The sequence below is a fragment of the Gekko japonicus genome, unplaced genomic scaffold (genome assembly GCF_001447785.1).
Source record: "Gekko japonicus isolate JY-2015 unplaced genomic scaffold, Gekko_japonicus_V1.1 scaffold240, whole genome shotgun sequence".
Taxonomy (NCBI): Eukaryota; Metazoa; Chordata; class Lepidosauria; order Squamata; family Gekkonidae; genus Gekko; species Gekko japonicus.
This window is the reverse complement of record NW_015164672.1, coordinates 1,286,837-1,307,122: the sequence shown is the minus strand read 5'-3', so window position 1 is coordinate 1,307,122 and position 20,286 is coordinate 1,286,837. Positions and strand designations below refer to the sequence as shown.

Here is a 20,286-nt window from a genome sequence, read left to right as displayed (position 1 = left end):
GGGAAGCGGAGCCGCGCCCGGAGCGACCTCGGTGGCCGGGATCCCCCCCTCTGCCGCGGCCGCCGCGGCCGCCGGGGTGCTGCTCTCGCACTCGGCCTTCTGGGACCCCACCACCAGCGGCGACTGGGACGGAGAGAGGCCGAGCGCCGCCTGCCTGCTCCGCATCAAACGGTGAGGAAGAGGAACTTGGGAGTCCGGGCGGCAGCGCGCACGCGCCGGTCGCGCCACTGTTCCTCTGGGCGTGTACAGAGTGCTTATCGCTCTCTGCGCCCTGGAACCGTCCCGTGGTTCTTGTGCGGGGGCGGAGAGGAAAGGCTTTCGATCTCTTGGCCCGGTCAAGGTCATTTTTTACAGTGGGACTTTATTTTGGTTTTTCAAGGCTGTGCTTTGCACGGAATTGGAGTGTGTAGGAATGGCTGTTATTGTCCGTAGCTTAAGAAGGGTGGACGAGGCAGATACACGAAAGAGAAGGCCTACCAATGGCTACGAGCCACAATGACTAAAGTGAACCTCTGAACACCAGTGCTGGGTGGGGGGCCTGTATCATATTTGGCTTGTGAACCCCACTGCCGAAAGATGTGGCAGCAGCCATTGGGACAGAAAGATTTGAAAAGGGCATAGACTGATTCATGGAGGAGAGAGGTCTGTCAGTGGCTATGTGTCAAGATGACTAAAGGGAATTTCCATGTTTGAAGGCAAAATGTCAATGCAAGGAAGCCATATGGGGGGCTGGGAAACCTTGGCCTTACTTCTTAGTTGGTCCTCCAGGGCCAACAGCTGGTTGGTCATTGTATAAAAGAAGAATGCTGGACTAGGTGGCAAACGGGCCTCATCCAGTAGAGCTCTGGCTCTTGCTAGGTTCTGACGTTTTATTCAATTGCTGTTGCTCTTTCAGTGGGGAGATGTAAGGATGGGGACGAGCTATGCTTATGAGGCTTTTGTATGCTGCACAGCTGTTAAAGAAAGAAGGGAATGGCCACTGTGAACACCGAGTAAGAAAAAAAATCAGCAGGATCAGGTCCCTTAGTGTGCTGGCACTGAAGTTATGTGATGCCCTCCTAGGAACCATGAATCGATGATGAGAGAGTTCTTCCCTCTCTTCCTGCCCTCTTCTGAGCCTGTAAATTTCCAGTGTAGAAACCATAATCGGTAGTTTTATGGCACCTGTTTTATTTCAGCATAAGCATTCAGGGACTAAGCCTGCTTCTTCAGACGCAGGAATGGATCGTCAGATGTCTGCATGGCAGGAAGAGGTGGGCTGTAATCCTCAAAACCTCATGCTGGCATAAATGTTATTAAGGTGACCCTGGACTCCTGTTTGTCGTTGCTTTTTCCCTGCAGCTGACTAACATGGCTACTCCTCAGGATTGATTTGCCTGTAGGAAGGGACACCCCTTTGGATGGTTTCCACCTCAGCCTCAGTTTCCTCGTTTTTTATTGGGTGAACAGATGGTGTATAATATCATGTTTTAAGGCTTCGTCTCCCTTCCGCAAGGTACTAATTTTGTCCCTCGCCCACATATTTGCTTTTACAAACACACAGTGTTGCTTTTCTGAAGGCAATAAGGCAGCTCCCTTCCATTTCCTGGAATTGGTACACAGCCAGCCACAGAACCTCTGCTGTTCAACAGCCATACTCCCATCCCTCTTGGGTTCCCCTTCCTTGCTTTGCATGCAGTAAGAAGTCATCGCTCTTTGCTTGGAGGGTCTTTCTTCCACAGTGGAAATGGAGTGTTCTCCTAGTGAGACAAGACTGTTCACAACAGCTCCCGTAAAACTGTGGTACTTGGCTAGCCTGATCTCATCACATCTCAGAAGCTAAGCAGGGTTGATCCTGACTAGTATTTGGTTGGGAGGCCACCAAGGAATACCAGGGTTCTGATGCTAAGGCAGGCAGTGGCAATCCAACCTCTGAATGTCTCTTGCCTTGAAAACCTTATGGGTTCACTATAGGTCAGCTGTGACTTGACAGCAAAAACAACAACAACAAATGAGCTCTTTAAGCTGTTCTTCCCGTTTTTCTGCCAGAAATCAAATATGAAATGTAGGAAAACAACTTACATTATGTACCCCAGGTGCTCCATATTAATTCAGAAGCTGTCAACACACTCAAACATGGTTTCCAGTTCATATTCAGTAATGCAAATTGAAATCTCCTGTTTGCCTACATCAGTGCATTAAAAGGTGGGTGGGTTTTTAAAGAGATCTATGGGGTTTGAAAGAGTAAAAGTAACTTGTTTGCACTGATAGATGGTCAAGCTGTGTTGGTCTGAAGCAGTAGAACAAATTTAGAGTTCAGTGGCACCTTTAAGACCAACAAAGGTTTATTCAGGGTACGAGCATTCATGTGCAAGGCACACGTTTTCAATGTATTTTCCAGTGTATTTGGAAAAGTGTGCATTGCACACGAAAGCTCATACCTTGAATAAACTTTTGTTTGAACTGAGTGATCCTGACTGAGATGGAATTTGAATCCAGGCCACTGAGAGCCAAGCCGAGCACTTTGTGACATTGGGTTGTGCCGTCTTCTTTTGTGCAGTGCTTAAGCGTGCTGTTAGGACTGAAGTGAAACGTTTCTATAAAACTTTTCATCTTATGATAAAGTGCCACACCCAACATGCCCATTAAAATACAGCAGCAAATGAAAGATCCATGGATGCAGGGTTGTGAAACCTGTAGACTCCACATCTTATACTCCCTGGAAGCATTACGAATTGCAGTATTTGATCTATTTTTAATTTGTTCAGCATATTTATCTTCTGCTTTCCACTCCAGGAGGGACCCAAAGCCACTAACGATGCAGAGAGGGAAAAAACCAGACCAAACAAGAAAGTCAGGGGAGGCTTCTGGTGGAGTATTTGATCTATTTTTAATTTGTTCAGCATATTTATCTTCTGCTTTCCACTCCAGGAGGGACCCAAAGCCACTAATGATGCAGAGAGGGAAAAAACCAGACCAAACAAGAAAGTCAGGAGAGGCTTCTGGTGGACAAGCAGGTCTCTGTCTGCCGGCTGATCTGCTGATCTCTAGGCCCAGGTCTCAGGCTAACAGCTGAAGGACAAAGAGGCCTTAGGCTCTGGGCGCGGTCAGGCCTTATATAGCAGTTTGCAGAATGGAGAACAGATACAGCGAGGTGTATTTCAGCTGCTGCTAGCAGTATGATCACCAGCTCCTCCCCTGCCTCAATAGAAAAGGCGGTGTTCCATTGCAGTGGGAATTTATTGCCTTAACCCACAGGCAGAAGGCAGCGACAGAGGGAGACAGTCAAAGCTCCCTGGGGAGGGAGTTCCAGGGTTTCAGCACCACGGCCGAGAAGGCCCTTTCTTGGGTTGCCACCTGGCTAGCCTTGGATGGGGACAGGGAACGTCTGAACATGAGTGGAATGGTCAGGTTAGGTCCATATGGGAGTTGGAGAGTCCATAAGGTATGCTGGCTCCAAGCTGTCTAGGGTTTTAGAGTTCACTAACAGCACCTTGGATTGGGCCCAGATGCAAACTGAGAACCAGCATAGATGGAGCAAGATGTGGTCTCTACAACCTACTGCAGCATTCTGTATCGACTGTCATTTCAAAGGCAGCCCCACATAGAGTGTGTTGCAGTAATCTAGTTTAATTTTTAGCAGTACAGTAGCAAGATCTTTTCTGCCTGGAAGAACCAGCTGAAGCTGATGAAAGGTGCCCCTGGCCACCTCTGCTATTGGTTTTGCCAAACCCTGCTGCGCTGTGCTTGCTTGGGTTGCGATAATTCCGGGGGGGGGAGGGGATTCCTGAGGGGGGGAATGAGTGTGTGCGGGAGTGAATGAGACCTTTGCTTCTAGAAGATGTAACTTTTCCAGAAGTCATCTTCTCCTGTTTTGCTTTCCCAGGGGAAGGTGGCCTTGAACACATTCCTGTGCCATCTTGGACTCTAGATTACCAGGACATATATCTCTCCTGGTTAGCATGGCAATATTACACAGAGTATGTATGTGACATATGCTGGGGGGGGATGAATGGGACCTGCTTGAATTTTCTATAATAATTCTAGAATAGATTCTACCTGCCAAAAATCTTCAGTTCTAACACAGTGGCTTTCTGGATCTTGCATATAACTCAATAAACTTTCACTGCCTAAAGAGAGTTGTTGAGTGTAACTGGACTGGGAATCTGACAGGTTTATGTGACGGAAGACTCCCACCAATAACATCTCTGTTTCGCTGGGCTTAAGTTTCAGCTTGTTAGCCCTCAACCATCCCAAAAGTGCCTCCAGGCATCTGTCCACAGTTTCCACAGCCTCCCTGGGAAATGCCTCTCTTTAGCACAAATGGATCTCCCATGTTGAATCTCTCCCAGTCATGCTGACTACGGAGGCCAAAATCACGCTCAGACAATGCTCCCTCTAAAGTGTGGAGTCTTGTGAGCAAAAATTCTACTTTGCGAGCTACTGGCATTAAAGTTGTGAGTGAGCAATTTGGCTGCTGCATAAATTAGTTTGCTCTGGAGCCAGAGGCTAAAAACCTGTGAGCTAGCTCACACTAACTCAGAGGGAACACTGCGCTCAAGAGAGTCTGGAGAGATACATGAATGAGATGCTGTCCAGTAACCCTAACCTTACTCAGCGGATAGGGTTTTTTTCTCTTCGTTCCAGCTCCAGGAACTTCTGTTGGCTTCTTTTAAAAGCGGGGAAATTAGCCAGGGGAAAGCCCAAGATGATCTAGGCTGGGTCTCATAATAAAAGCAGGGAGCACTGACACCAGGCCTTACGCAATCCCAGAAACAAAAGCTTTATTGTCGGCATGAGCCGAGGAGCACTGAACGAAAGTGAATGTGAAGCAGACTTCCTTTCCCAAAGTGTGGTGTGGTGGGGCTCCTCCCCGCTCCTTTAACAGGGTGCGGCGTTCTTTTATGTCCCGAGGAGATGATCTGTGCCAGGTTGGCGTGTGCATTGGAAGGTCTGCAGTTTTTCCATTTCTACTGCACACTGTTGACATAATTTCCTGGTAGGGCAGGAGGTGCCACTTCATGGCAGCCCCATCGTCCATTGTTAAGTGGGAAGGAAGCAGAGGCTCTTAAAGTGAGCTGGAGACTGTCAGCAGTGACTTAATGCGCAGGCGTGTGCTTGTTCAGTGCCATTCAAGTGAAGAACACCTTTCCTTGGCAATGGACCTAACTTGCTAAGAGCAAAGGATGGGTCTGAGAGACTTCTTTAACAGACCGGAGTGGCTGTGAGTTCGTGCCCAAGAGCAAGGAGATAGTTAAGGGGTTTGGAGTGCCTTTCCTGTGGGGGAGGGCAAAAGAGAGTGGGGCTTTCCAGGTTAGGAAAAAGATGGCAGAGGAGGGGACATAATAAAGGTTTGTAAAATTACACACAGGGAAGAAGAGAGGGTAGATAGACCTTTTTCTCCCTCTCCCAAAACACTAGATCTTGAGCTCCACCCCACCCAGGATACTCATGGACAATAGATGCAGTACGGACAAAAGAAAATACTGCTTTAATCGATATGGGATTAAAATATAGCATTTTCTGCCAGAGGACTTCGTGATGATCACGAGCACAGACGTCTGAAAAAAGGGATTAGATAAATTCATGGAGCAGAGGTCCATCAGTGGCTACTAGCTACAGTGACTAAAAGGACGCTCCAGAAGCAATAAACCTCTAAATAGCAGTGCTAGGAGGCAGTTTCGGGGGAAGGCCTTGGCCCCCATGCCCTGTTGTTGGCCCTCCAGAATAACTGGTTGGCCACGGCATGAAATATGATGCCAGACTAGATGGACCACCGGTCTGATCCAGCAAGGCTTTTCTTGCAGTGTTTATGTTACCTTCTGGACTCAAGCGGAGAGCCAAAGCCCACGTTGTAATATTTGCAAAACATCACCCTTGGTACATTTCCTTCTCCCCTCCCTGAGCAATGTTGCAGGGTGGGCTTGTTCTGGGGACCACCCTCAATGCACGACACACCAGGGGGCAAGGCGAACCAGTTCATTGGTCAAAAGGGCCAAGTGTAAGAATAGTGCAATGTGTGGCAAAGGGGAGGACATCTTTAAAATGAGCATAATATGCTTCAGAAGTTAGTTACTGGAGAGGGCAAGTCTTTATCTTGGTCTTTTACAGGTTTTAGGGCAGATTTGCCTGTTTGAAGCCATGAGGACTTGCAGTGATGGCGAACCTTTTAGAGACAGTGCCCAAACTGCGACCCAAAACCCACTTATTTATCGCAAAGTGCCAACACGGCAATTTAACCTGAATACTGAGGTGTTACTTTAGAAAAAACAACTCATACATTAAGTTAAGATGATCCAAACAAAGTAAGGAAAGCAATCCCAAATGCTTTCATTTACTTAAAATTATTTGGCAGAGAATTCGACACTTTAATGATGGTCTGGGCCTGGCTGCGGTGATGGCACGCGTGCCCGCAGAGAGGGCTCTGAGTGCCACCTCTGGCACCCATGCCATAGGTTCGCCACCACTGATAGAGTGTCCTTTTTGGGGAGGGGTTGTTTGTATTAAACATCGTTCCCCCCATCACCTCAGGAATAAGCTTTGGGGGTTGGGATTCAAGGCTGACCGCGGCCCAGCTTGGGATCTGCCGACACTTTAATGATGGTCTGGACCTGGCTGGGGTGATGGCATGCGTGCCCGCAGAGAGGGCTCAGAGTGCCACCTCTGGCACCCGTGCCATAGGTTCGCCACCACTGTTACAGTGTCCTTTTCGGGGAGGGGTTGTGTGTATTAAACATCGTTCCCCACCACCACCTCAGAAATAAGCTTTGTGGGTTGGGATTCAAGGCTGACTGCAGCCCAGCTTGGGATCTGTGAGAGCTCTACCAGGATCCTTACCAACTGCTGCGTTTCCTGTTTTTGTTTCCCCAGAGATATCATGTCGATTTATAAGGAGCCACCTCCCGGAATGTTTGTTGTGCCTGACCCCCACGATATGACCAAGGTAGGTCCGAACGCCACCCTTTGCCATGTCCTCCTGCTGGAGGGGGGTTCCCTGCTGGTCACCGAGGGAGGCTGGCGTGTCGCCCTCCACCCTTCCAGGGCCTAAAACCCCATTTAAGTCAGCAGCCGGTGGGAAGAGCAGGAGAGGAACAGCCACCAATGCTCCCTCTAAGCTGTGGAGTCCTGTGAGCAAAATTTCTACTTTGTGAGCTACCAGCATTAAAGTTGTGAGCAGGAGATTTGGCTGCTGCATAAATTAGTTTGCTCTGGAGCCATCCTTCCTGAGCAAAGACAAAAATGCGTCAGCCGGAGGCTAAAAAACTGTGAGCTAGCTCACACTAACTCAGCTTAGAGGGAACAAGTGGAGAAGTTAGGTAAAGCGATGTTTGCACAAAGTTTCTTCACCCTAACACACATGCGTGGTACTCTAGATACAGCAAACAGCACATCGAAGAACAAGGAGTTTGCTAACTAGTATAGTAGGAAGCAGGCGCTGGATAAGACAAGAATGCTAGGAAATGTTGAAGGCAGCAGGAAAAGAGGAAGAACCTACATGAGGTGGATTGACTTAATACAGGAAGCCACGGCCTTACGCTTACAAGACTTGCGCAAGGCTGTTAGCGACAGAACATTTTGGAGATGGTTAATTTGCAGGGCTGCCGTAAGTCAGAAGCGACCTGATGGTGCCCAGCACACAAACTCATAGTGGGAAGCACATGCTATTTCTTGCCATTTCTAAGTGTCCTAGGCGCTGTGTGTAGATAAGAATAAGGCACAGGATGGACCTGACCGAGATAGCCCAGGCAAGCTCGGTCTTGTCAGATCTCGGAAGCTAAGCAGGGCCGACCCTGGCAAGTATTTGGATGGGAGACCTCCAGAGAATACCAGGGCCGGGAGGCAGAGACAGGCTGTATCAAGCCGCTTCTCTGAATGTCCTCCCTGCCCCAGTAGGAGTCGCCAGAGGTCGCCGCACCTTCCAGGCACTGGCACACGCACACAAATGCAAAAATACAATAATAATAATAATGAGACACAGGCTCTCAGGTTTATAATCTCAAAGGTGTACAGGGGACGATGAGAGCCAGCAGCGGTGTCGTGGCCAGTGCCAGATTAGCACTCAAGAGACCCAGGTTCAGAAGCCACATTCAGGCACAGTTGGCAGACTAGCTTCCCAAACTGGAGAGCCAGTTTGGTGTAGTGGTTAAGAGTGCAGACGTGGGAGAACCGGGTTTGATTCCCCACTCCTCCACATGCAGCTGCTGCTGTGATCTTGGGTCAGTCATAAATTCTTCCAGAGCTGTTCTCTCAAGGACAGTTCTTGAGAGAGCTCTCTCTGCCCCCCTCACAGTGTGTCTGTTTTGGGGAGGGGAGGGGAAGGGAAAGGAGATTGGAAGCCATCCTGAGACTACTTTGGGGTGAAGGACGGGGTATAAGTCCAATCTCTTCTCTCTTCTTCTTTGTCCTGCCAGCCCCACTTGTCCCACTTGAGATTGATCCTCCTCTTTCCTCCTGTTCCCTCCCAATCAAGCTGATGGCTTTTTCTCTTTGCAAAGGCGCAGGGAAAAATGTTTTTTCTACCCCTGACTTCCTGTAGCCTTTTTGAGTGAGTGGTTGATGTAGTCCTAATTCCCGATCATGGGAACGCCCCAGGATGTTTTCGGCATGTGTCAAAGAGGCCATTCCAATCTCTTCTCTCTTCTTCTTTGTCCTGCCAGCCCCACTTGTCCCACTTGAGATTGATCCTCCTCTTTCCTCCTGTTCCCTCCCAATCAAGCTGATGGCTTTTCTCTTTGCAAAGGTGCAGGGAAAAATGCCCCCCCCCCGACTTCATGTAGCCTTTTTGAGTGAGTGGTTGATGTGATCCTAATTCCCAATCATGGGAACGCCCCAGGATGTTTTTGACATGTGTCAAAGAGGCCGTTCACCTCCAGGAACGCTTTTGGAAATGGTCTGAGCCAAGAGAGGAAAGACCGGTGGAATAGCTCATGACCATTTTGTATGTATCACTTGCCACCAAAGATAATCCACATGAGTCAGTCAAAGATTGGAGGGTCAAATACTGCAAAACATGAAAATGGTAACGTGAAAAAGATGTTAGTCTTACAGTACATCTGACACTTCTGCCATCTCCAGTCTTAGTATATTGCCCATCTCAGTTGCCACGGCCGTCTAGTTGAAGGTCAAGTGAGAGGTTAATTCATGCAAACACCAGACGGTGTGCTAAATGGTTGCGGGATGTACCACTTTGGACAACAGGTGGCAGGACTGCATGTTTGAGAGCTTCCCTATACAAAGAAATGCTGTGGGTCGGATCCAACCAGACTTTAGTGATAGTGAAAAAGGCAGGTGGAGTCCCCATAGAGCACCAAACTGGCTGTGCTGGGCATTGCAGGGTCTGAATGGGCAGAAGCCAGGTGGACCATGGTAAGGAGGGGGATGCTGGGCAAGAGGAAGTGAAAAATTCTTTGTATGTAACAAAAAGAGTACAAGGCCCTGACCGGGATAGCCCAGGCAAGCCCGATCTCGTCAGATCTCAGAAGTTAAGCAGGGCTGACCCTGGCAAGGACTTGGGTGGGAGACCTCCAAGGAATACCCGGGCTAGGAGGCAGAGACAGGCAACAGTAAGCCACCTTTCTGAAACATCCAAGCCCCACTAGGGGTCACCAGAAGTCAACCATGACACACACAAAATACTCACCCCGACGAAGAAAAAAACACCCCCCCCCCCCCCCAAAGACCTAGTATACTGAGTAGAAGGCTGTCCCTGGCCAGTTTGCCATTCTCTTTCACAACAGGGGCTTTTTTGTTGTTGTTTTTCCCTGCTTCATACGCATTCAGTACGCAGTCCTCTGGAAAGAGTTTACCCCAACGTGTGCTGTTTGTGTGGGTGAGGCCCTTGACTTGAATCCAAGGCGTTTGCCGCCCCCCCTTTACCTCTCGTGGACGCCAGCGCTGCCTTTGACTCTTGTCTTGGGGGTCAGCTTGCGTTCCGCACGGGCTTGGCCAGCCGGTGCCACAAGCCAGTTGGAAGAGTTTGCGCGAGCTGGGCTTTTCTCTTGCAGATTCATGCGTTGATCACAGGGCCCTTTGACACGCCTTACGAAGGGGGTTTCTTCTTGTTCCTGTTTCGCTGTCCTCCAGATTATCCCATCCATCCGCCACGGGTCAAGCTGATGACAACCGGGAATAACACAGTGAGGTTTAACCCTAATTTCTACCGCAATGGGAAGGTCTGCCTCAGTATTCTAGGGTAAGGAGCGGAACAACCTGAGCTGTTTTCACAGGGGCAGCCACGGTGGGTCCTTCGGGGAGTTCCGCACTTTTGCATGCCGCCGAAAGGCCCGTCTTTCCAAGGAGTTGTGTGTCTTCTCACGCATTGGCTTGTTGGGTCACGCCTTGGATCCTGTTGAACACCCATATGGATAGTTAATTCAGGGGTTTTATGAATTGCGTCGATTGCCCTCTCGTAGTACGTTTAATTAATTGTCCTATGTTTTTAATGGTTTTAATCAGGGCACTTTTTCTTTTTCTTTTTTTGGAAAAAGAGGTGCCAGAACTCTCAGGAGGGAAATGTTTTCAATCTGTATACTGAAAACTCATGAGCTTTTTAACGTTTTAAAAAGAATTTTGCTGAAGAGGTTCCAGAGCTCCGTTCCGGCGCATTCCCCCGGGGGAAAAAAGCCCTGGTTTTAATTACTGCATAATAGTTGTTTTGTCATCATTGCTGTAATCAGCCCTGAGCCCTGCTGTGCGGGGGAGGGCAGACTAGAAATGCAATAAATATAATAAGATAATCTACGGTAGGGAGAAAGGTGTGGCTATCCAGACCGGAGGTGCGGCTACTCAGGCCCAAGTAGTGTGGGTTTCCTTGAAGCGACTGGAGTGCCATGGGGGAGATGACTGAAGAGGTAGGCAAGGCTAGCCTGTCCTAATACAGACATTGTCTTTGTCGCCTTCTGATTGCATCCTGAATAAGTCTCCTGCCACTCCACTCAGCGAAGCTTGAAGCCTTCCACTGGCAGAAGGAGACGTCCTCTGCTGCAAGAGACTCCAAGGAAGACTCTTAATGCTCTATACTCAGCTGGGCCAAGTGTTAGAATACAGCCTGGTTCGCCGTTTGATCCCACTCCTCTGCTCAGCAAAGCATGGAGCCTTCTCCAGCATTAAAAACCTTCCTCTGCTTCTCTTGCAGCGGCAAAGGGCTGATTCTGCCAGCGGAAAGCTCCATACTTAGCCGCAGGGCTTTTTTTGTAGAAAAAGCCCAGCAGGAACTTATTAGCATAATAGGCCATACCCATGACAGCACAGCTCATTAGCATATTAGGCCACAACCCCATATTACCAGAAGTGTGCTCATCCAGCCACACCCACCTTTTGCTTCTTATTCTGTTTACCTTGTTTGTTGTCAAAACCCAGGGCTTTTTTGTAGCAGGAACTCCTTTGCATGTTAGGTCACACACCCCTAATGTAGCCAATCCTAATGAGTTCCTGCTGCTGGGTGTGGCCAACTTGGGAGCCAGTCGGAACTCCATTCCTATGCGTTCCTGCCCAAAAATAGCCCTGCTTAGCCGAGGCAGAATGGTAGGATCTGATCTCTTACTGAGTGGTATTCTACCAGTCGGCCCAGCTAAATTCAGAGCTTTCCTCTGGCATAAAGGGACTTCCTCTGAGTCTCTGGTGATGGAGGGGAAGGCTCCTTCTGCCAGCAGACGGCTCCATACTCAGTTCAGGCAAAGCAAGAGGGTGCATGCCACAGTCTTTCAAGCATCGTCTGTTGCAAGAAACACTTCATACTCATGTGTCCAGCCGGCAGTGCCTTCTGTAGCATCCAAAGCGGTTTTATTACGTAGCTTGGCAACCAGCAGCTTCTTAATTATCTTTTTTGTGTGCCTTGAGAGGACAAGAGTCGCCGGAAAAGACAATACTGCTAGGAAAAATTTAAGGTTGCGGGGAAAGAGGAAGATCCAACGTGAGAGGGACTGACTCAGTCAAGGAAGCCACGGGGCCCTCAGTTGGCAAGAGCTGAGAATGTCTGTTAACAATAGGACCTTTTGGAGGACATTAATTCATACGGTCGCCATACGTTGAAAGCAAATTTGATGGCACTGAACACACGCATGCCGGGGGTGTGTGCAGTGGGGCATTGCACTTCCTTTGAAAATTTGCATGCACACCCCCCCCCCATTTATAGTATGTGGATTTGACTTCCAGCTGTGTGAATCACAAGCCATTCAACCCAAAATACAACAGGGGACCCCTCTGGTGCAAAGTTGCACTGTATTCTTGGTGCGGGGGGAGGGGGCAACAGTGTGAGGGCTTCTAGTGTCCTGGCCCCACTGCTGGACCTCCTGATGGCACCTGGTGTTTTTGGCCACTGTGTGACAGAGTGTTGGACTGGATGGGCCATTGGCCCGATCCAGCATTGGCTTCTCTCTTATGTTCTAAAGTTTACCCAGGTGTGCTCAAGAAGGGAGTGAGCCCTAAAAGCGTGTTCATACTGAGCCTTGGAGGAAAATCCTACCAGGGACCGATCTGGCAATAGCGCCTCCAAAAATGAACTGAGCCCTTTATCCCACCCCACCCCCCTCCCCCGGTGTGAGCATTTGGTTGGAAAGGGTTTTGCATTTTCCAGGGCCTGCCTCTGTGACGGGTGGGGCTGTCTTGTTTTGTTCTCTGCCTCCAAGAAAGCTTCTGTCTTCCGTTTCCTGTTTGGCAAGGGGGAGCCCCAGGGGCCCGGCCCAGACTGTGCAGGCCTTCCCTTCAGCCCCCAGAATAACCACCTATCCAAAAATGGCTGGCTTGGGGTTTTTTTCCCCCCTTCATCCCTACCTGAGCCAAGGCCCAGACAAACTCTCTCTCCTCTCTCCAAGGTCAACAGCGGCTTTGGCAGAGCCTTCCCTCGCTCAGCTGCAGCATTCTGCCGCTTGTCTTTCCTGATGGGGAGGATGGCTCTTTGCTCCTGCCCACAGAGGCAGCGTTGCTGGTCTTTCCACTCCAGCTGGGTTCAAAACACAGCCCTGCATCCCTAACACAAGATCGCAGAGTAAAGGTGGAGAGTATGGGAGCTTCCAGGCAGAGTGACTTAAAAACCAGCCTCTTTCTCCTGTGACTGTGGCATGCACTGCAGTTGGGGCCCAGTCCCTTTTCGTGCGCCAGGAAGAGGAGTTGGCTGCTCTGTAGCAGAGGAGCACTTTCCTCCCAAGGTTTGGCAGCATGAATTTTTTCCTCATTGCTTAATTTACTATCTGCTGTCCCTCATTTTGTTGGGCAGGACTGGCTCTGGGCCCAAGTGCAGGTGACCCCTGGTGAATGAGCCCCTTGTTTTGTCCTGCAAGCAAAAGCAGGGATGCTTCAGTCACCCCCCCCTTTTCCCCCCTACGGCTGCAACTGGAAAGAAGGAAAAGGCTACTCTGTTAAAAGTGAGCCTTTCTTCTCCAGCTTCGGAACAAAACCAGCTTTTCCATGTTGAGTTCTCACTCTTCCATCTCAGGGTGAAAGCACGCTGTAGGTAAACGACTGAGGATTATGTCAGATGAATGACAGGAACCGATGAACAGACAGGGTGGGATGAAGTTGGTGCTGAACGACATGGTGACAGAGGGGAACCTCCACATTCTGAGGCACCAATCCTCTGAATCCCAGAGCCAGGGAGCAACATCGGGGGAGAGCCTCAGCCCCTATATGCCCTGTTGGTGGCCGTCCAGAGGAACTTATAGGTCACTGTGTGAGACAGGAAGCTGGACTAGATGGACCACTGGTCTGATCCAGCAGGGCTCTCCTTATGTTCTTTTGACAGCACAAAGCTGGTGGTGGAGGAAAGTGCCATCAAGTCACAGCCCACTTGTGGTAATCCCACAGGGTTTTCATGGCAAGGCACGTTCAGAGGTGGTTTGCCACTGCCTGCCTCTGCATCCCAACCCTGGTATTCCTTGGAGGTCTCCCATCCAAATACTAGCCAGGGCTGACCCTGCTTAGCTTCTGAACTCTGACGAGATTGGGGTAGCCTGGCCTATCCAGGTCTGGGCAACACACAAACCTAGCCATGAGGAAATCAAAATTTGTGACCTGCATCATTGTATCGACATTTGCATGTATCTGTTTGTTCCATATAGTCAATTGGGGAGTTATGCAGATAATCAAAGATCTTGGGGCTTGATCATTAGAACTATCAGTGGGACCCTGACCAGGCAAGCCCAATCTTGTCAGATCTTGGAAGCTAAGCAGCGCCGACCCTGGCAAATATTTGGACGGGAGACCTCCAAAGATTTACTGGGGCTGGGAGGCAGAGGCAGGCTTTCAAGCCTCTTCTCCGAACGTCCTCCGTGCTCCAGTAGGAATCTCCAGAGGTTGCCATGACTTCCAGGCATGGGCACGCGCGCACACACACACACAAATGCAAAAATACCCCCCAAAAGAGAAAGAAATATCAGTAGGTTCAATCCTCCCTGTTTTACTGCTAAGACAAGAAGTCAGAAGGGTACTCTCAATCCGATTCTTCTGACTGTAGTCTATTCTACATGGATCATGTGATTCCCTCTATAACACTGTGAGTAGTAGGTCTAAAGGGGGTGCCTCCGGCCTTTTGTGCAAGTGGGAAAGGTTGCAGGATCCCACCTGTTTCAAGCCTCTCTGGTACGCTTCTTATCTGTGCAGCCATGAGGACTAGAAACATATGTCAAACAAAGTGTTGTGCTGCTTGGGTTGCTGCATCCTGTTCACTGTCAAAAAGTTTGGTTTTCGTGCTTGTGTGTGTCCTGAAACATAAGCCAAGATTTTAAGATGGTGTTAATGTTAACATTGGTTAGTAAAATGTCTGCCTTGCTGCTACGTGCATGGTGAATTTATGCTACCACTGTCTTTCCTTCCAAATCTGGGATGGTTCTTATCCTGTTTTGTTTTGTTTTTTTTAAAACAAAAATTATTTCGACAACATATTAAACATTATTCTGCCACCATGAGGAGTCAAAAACTTCTTTTTAAATTAAACAAAAATTGCGGGAACTGGAACTCTCAAGAACTCTCAAGGTTGTGTAAAACTACCTTGCAATCCAGAAGTTTGTTTATGTTGTTTATTTCCATTCTTTATCGTCCACCTTTCTCACTGAGATTCAGGGCAGATTATACTGTGAATCAACACAATCAGTAGGATGATAGGAATTGCAGAAATTTGAAACAGAACAGTTGTCTGAGCAAAGCATAAATGTTGAATATGGCGTGCTAAATGATGGAGAATGTGGTATTATATCAGTAGAAACTCAGTTTCTTTTCCTGGATCAAAGTTTGAGTCCAGTGGCACCTTTAAGACCAACAAAGTTTAATTCTGGATACAATCTTTTGTGTGCATGCACACTGCTTCAAACACACGAAAGCTTATACCCAGAATTTTGTTGGTCTTAAAGGTGCCACTGGACTCACTCTTTGGCTGTGGTCACACACACTAAATAATCCACTTTCAAACTGGATTTTTACTGTATGAACTGGCAAAATATCAGTGGGCCAGTTTGGTGTAGTGGTTAAGTGAGTGGACTCTAATCTGGGAGAACCGGGTTTGATTCCCCACTCCTCCACTTGCACCTGGCTGGATGACCTTGGGCAAACAGTAGTTCTGATAAGAGCTGTTCTTGAAAAAGAGCAGTTTCTGTCAGAGCTCTCTCAGCCCCACCTACCTCACAGGATGCCTGTTGTGGGGAAGGGAAGGGAAAGGAGTTTGTAAGCTACTCTGAGACTCCAAGTGAAGGGTGGCGTATAAATCCAATCTCCTCCTCCTCCTCCTCCTCCAAAATCCACTAGGAAAGTGCATTGAAAGTGGATTATTTAGTTTGTGTGTGACCACAGCCTTTGTTCTGCTGCTTCAGACCAACACAGCTACCCCACCTGAATCTATTTTCCTGGATCAGTATGGTATTTCCTTTATAAAAATGTCCTCCTGAACAATTCTATGCGTCTGCGAAATGCCAGGATTGTGGGAGTTTTCCTGACCTCCTCGGGTCGACCATTCCACAGGGTGGGGGTGGGGGGGGAGACTACAGAGAAGGCGTGTGTACAGGCATGTATTGTTGGTCGTGCCCATCTGCAAAAGGCCCTGCTCACGTGAGCAAAGTCATGGTAGGACTCAGGTAGAGAGGCAGTCTGCAGATAATGAGGATTCAAGGCTGTGAAGGGCTTCATATGTGAACTCAGTAACCGCCAGCGGAGCAACTGCAGAATGGGAGTAATATGCATGCTTCGGCTAGCTTCAGATAATACCCAAGGTGTGGCATTCTGTACCAGCTGGAGTCTAAACTACCTTGCAATCCAAGTGCCGTCTGCCCCATGTTACAGCATTATATTTCTGTGCGTGTGAAAATAAACTCGGGTTTCTTGCTTTCTGGCAGCACATGGACCGGTCCGGCCTGGAGTCCTGCACAGAGCATCTCTTCAGTCCTCATCTCTATACAGTCCCTGATGACTGAGAACCCTTATCACAATGAGCCTGGCTTTGAACAGGTAAGGAGGCTGGGTTTTGGAAACTTTTATCTACTTTTAATGGGCACCATCCTCAGATAATTTTCTTACCCTTATCTTGAGCTTGGGGGGATTCTGTGCAGGCAGGACTCTCTCTCTCTGATTTATATCTGACCCCTCACCACCACCACCCCCAAGACATATTTCTGGTCTTAGAATGTGATCTTGTTGTCTAAAAAAGAAAGCCTCAAGTGATGTGGTGCGGCCATTGCCCATGCTGTGGCCAGCGAGGGTTCAGAATTAATGCAGCTTGTGGAACCCTCTGCCACCAGCAGTTGAGGCTGATGGAACAGCTCATTTTGGGAAAGCTAAGGGTCTAATCAAAAGCTGTGACAAGATGCTCCTTTTAGCCAGACCCTGCTGTCTGGCGTGCTACAGAGTCCTGTAGATGGATCCGCCTTCCTGGTTGTGTTATAAAAGCCAGCGTATTGAATAGGCTTTCTCCTGCTGCATCCAGTCTTCAAGGCAGGACTGTTTATCCGCCAAGGAGCAGCATGCATGAGACCATCTGCTTCTTCCGTGGGTCAGGGAGGCCAGAGGGTCTAGTCTCATAATTGAGAGAGGTTCTGGGTCTAGTCTCATAATTGAGAGAGGTTCTGGGTTTCTGCAGGGGTGGGGGATTCCCATACTAAACTAATTTACGTGGAAGCATACTGAGCTGTCCCTTTACAGTGTATAGGTTTTAAGTATGATTTAAAATGCTCCCTTTTAAATTAGCGATGGAAGTAAACAATTTTTCCTGACGGGGAACTTCAGTGAGAGGCAAGCTCAGTGTCTGATCCCCTCCCGGCATGACAGAAGATGGGAGGCTTCGTCTGTTCCTTTTGGACTTCTTAAATAGAGCCCTTTTGGGCGACTGATCTCTTGCAGGAGCGGCATCCAGGAGACAGTAAGAATTACAACGAGTGCATCCGGCACGAAACGATCCGAGTCGCCGTGTGTGACATGCTGGAAGGCAAATGCCCTTGTCCGGAGCCTTTACGGTAGGTGTGCCCTTGGGGGGAGCGGGGGCAGCACGGGGTCTTTAACATGTGGGGTCTCTGGGCTGTGGGGTGGGGGAGAGAAAGGGGCTGGGAAACTGCCTGTCGATGGGAAGGCTGAGGCCAGCCACTCAGGCAGCTGCACCATTTTGCTGCTATTTTGGAGGGCAGATTCTGGTCATGTGGTCTCAGTTTTGCAAAACCCTAATCTTACGTGTTAGTCGTCCAGTCAGTGTGTTTCTGGACACAATCCAAAGGGTGGGTTCTTACTAGGGGTGTGCATTCAGGTCTACCCAAAACAAAAATATACCTAAAGAAACCACCTTAGTGCAGCCGACTGGTGGCAGCCCCGTAGGATTTCCAAAGCAAGAGACATTCAGAGGTGCTTTGCCATTCCCTGCCTCTGCTTAGCGACCCTGGACTTCCTTGGTGGTCTCTCATCCAAGTACTACCCAGGTCTGACCCTGCTTAACTTCTGAGCTCTGACAAGATTGGGCTACCCGGGGCCATATAGGTCAGGGCATTTCTGGGCTAGGCTTTAGCTGATGTTTCCACAGTCCAGCGAGGGGTAGAAACCTCAGCCATCTGTTGTGTGGCATCATGGTTAGAAATGAGCTGGGTGCCCCCTGTCCAAGCCTCAGCCCCGCTGTGATCTCATGGCGTAGCCTTCATCCAGTTCCTTTCTCCACTTCCTTTCTGTAATTATTAACATAGCTAACAAAATTAAGCTCCTTGAGTGATTGCAGTGAATTAAAAGAATTCAACTAACACATGAATTATAAAATCAGCATGTTATGTTTGGTGTAGTGGTTAAGTGCGCGGATTGTAATCTGGGAGAACTGGGTTTGATTCCCCACTCCTCCACTTGCACCTGCTGGATGACCTTGGGCAAGCCATAGTTCTGGCACAGCTGTTCTTGAAAAAGAGCAGTTTCTGTCAGAGCTCTCAGCCCCACCTACCTCACAGGGTGTCTGTTGTGGGGAGGGGTAGGGAGAGGAGATAGTAAGCCGCTCTGAGACTCCTTTGGGAGTCTTCTTCTTCTTATGGGGAAGTGGGATGAAACAGGCCAGTTTTCTAACATTCTTATGGTCATGAAGTTCTGATAGTATCAGGCTGGGGCGTTGTCAGGATAAGATCTTTAAAAAAACAAACCTGACCTGGATCGCCCAGGCAAGCCTGATCTCGTCAGATCTTGGAAGATAAGCAGGGTCAGCCCCGGCCAGTATTTGAATGGGAGACCTCCACGGAATACCAGGGTCGTGATGCAACAGAGGCAGGCAGTGGCAAACCACCTTTGAACGTCTCTTGCTTTGGAAACCCCACTAGGGGCCGCCAGAAGACAGCTTGACTTGATGGGGGGGAAAAGCAAACCCTAGCCAACCTTGAACAGTCGCATTCAGGGTTTATGGAATAATATATGGAGCATTCAGATAAATTAGGAGAAAATGTTTTACATATCCAAGGCATTGTTTAAAGTGGTATATTTTGAGAGCACAAAATAGGTGCAGTACACATATTTCCAGTATATATAACACTGCTGAATACCAAGTCAGGCCATTGGTCCGCCCTGTCTTATATTATCTGACTGACGGAAGCTCTCCAGAGTCACAGGCAAGGAGGAGGGGTCTAACCCTAAAATGGATACCTGTGTGATCCTTTTGTCTGGAGATGATGGCAGTTGAATCTGGGGCCTTCTGCGTGCCAAGCCAGATGCTCTGCCCCTGAGCCGTAGGGGCCCTCACACCAAGTTTCTGAAGGCTCAAAAAATAGCCTTGCCCCCACTTTATCCACAGTTTCTGCCCCAAACCACCCAGCAGACTTTCTTACTGAACAGGGGATTCTAACACGGGCCCCTCTCCTTGGCAGTGCTGTTGTCTCTCCCGTGATTTTTGGGACGATTGCACTGCATGCATGCGTGTGAGAAATTGGTGGAAGCGAGTCCCTTTGCTGCTGCAGCCTTATGCTTTCTCGGTTTTATTTGCCAGGGGAGTTATGGAGAAATCCTTCATGGAATATTACGATTTTTATGAGGGGGCGTGCAAAGAGAGGCTCCATCTCCAGGGACAGACGATGCAGGTAAGGACTGGCTAATGTCTCAGAAAACCTAAACAACTGAGGAACTGACATCACGGCCTCCCTTTCAGGTGTGAGGTTTTTAACTCAGCAGAGGATTTCCTACAAATGAGTTATTTGAGTTATTCAATTGAGTTACTCATTTGAGTTACTACTCCTACAAATGAGTTACAATTTCCTACAAAATGAGTTACAATTTCCTACAAAATGAGTTACAATCCAGCAAAAAGCTCCCCTGTGCAAGCCCAATTTTGAGACTCATTTAAGAGGGGCTTGTGCAAGAGAACTTCCCTCCGGTTTTTGCTCTTTAGACCTTGAGCCATATCTTGGAGAAGCACATGCAGAGTGTTATTGCCCCACTACACACAAGAAGCAAAAAGCATCATTAAAAATCCCAACAAGAACAGGCAATGTTTACCTGTACAAAATGTAGGCATTTTAGCTCCTGATGCATGCAGGATAACTGCAATGCAGCACAAGGCATGGTTTTCCAGCTGGACTTGATCCAAGTTTCTGGGTTTATCCCCCCATGGCTTCATTCGGTTTTTTGGAAGGGTATCTGACAGAGCTTGTTTGTAGCCGGCTTAGGAAGGTCTCTCTTCCCAGCCGTCTCTGACAGTAGCCTCAGCAGGTCTTTCCTCAAGTACTTGATTCGCATGCTCTTTCCACCTCCAGGATCCTTTCGGCGAGAAGCGAGGACACTTTGACTATCAGTCCCTCCTAATGCGTTTGCAAGGGATCCGTCTGAAAGTGCAGGAGAAGCACCAGCAGGAGCACCCGGACATAGACTCAGAGAGCAGCTCTTCCG

At 48.8% G+C, this 20,286-nt stretch overlaps 1 protein-coding gene across 1 annotated transcript; it reads left to right on the top strand.

Moving 5' to 3' along the window:
- Positions 1-6: 6 nt before the first annotated feature.
- Positions 7-20,285, top strand: UBE2Z (ubiquitin conjugating enzyme E2Z; the record flags this gene model as incomplete). The annotated part of the gene is made up of 7 exons (XM_015409214.1): positions 7-171; positions 6,850-6,922; positions 9,984-10,171; positions 16,296-16,407; positions 17,296-17,408; positions 19,391-19,481; positions 20,154-20,285. Coding segments are annotated over exons 2-7 (702 nt in total), but the record flags the coding sequence as incomplete, so codon positions are not given.
- Between the last annotated feature and the right edge of the window lies 1 nt (position 20,286).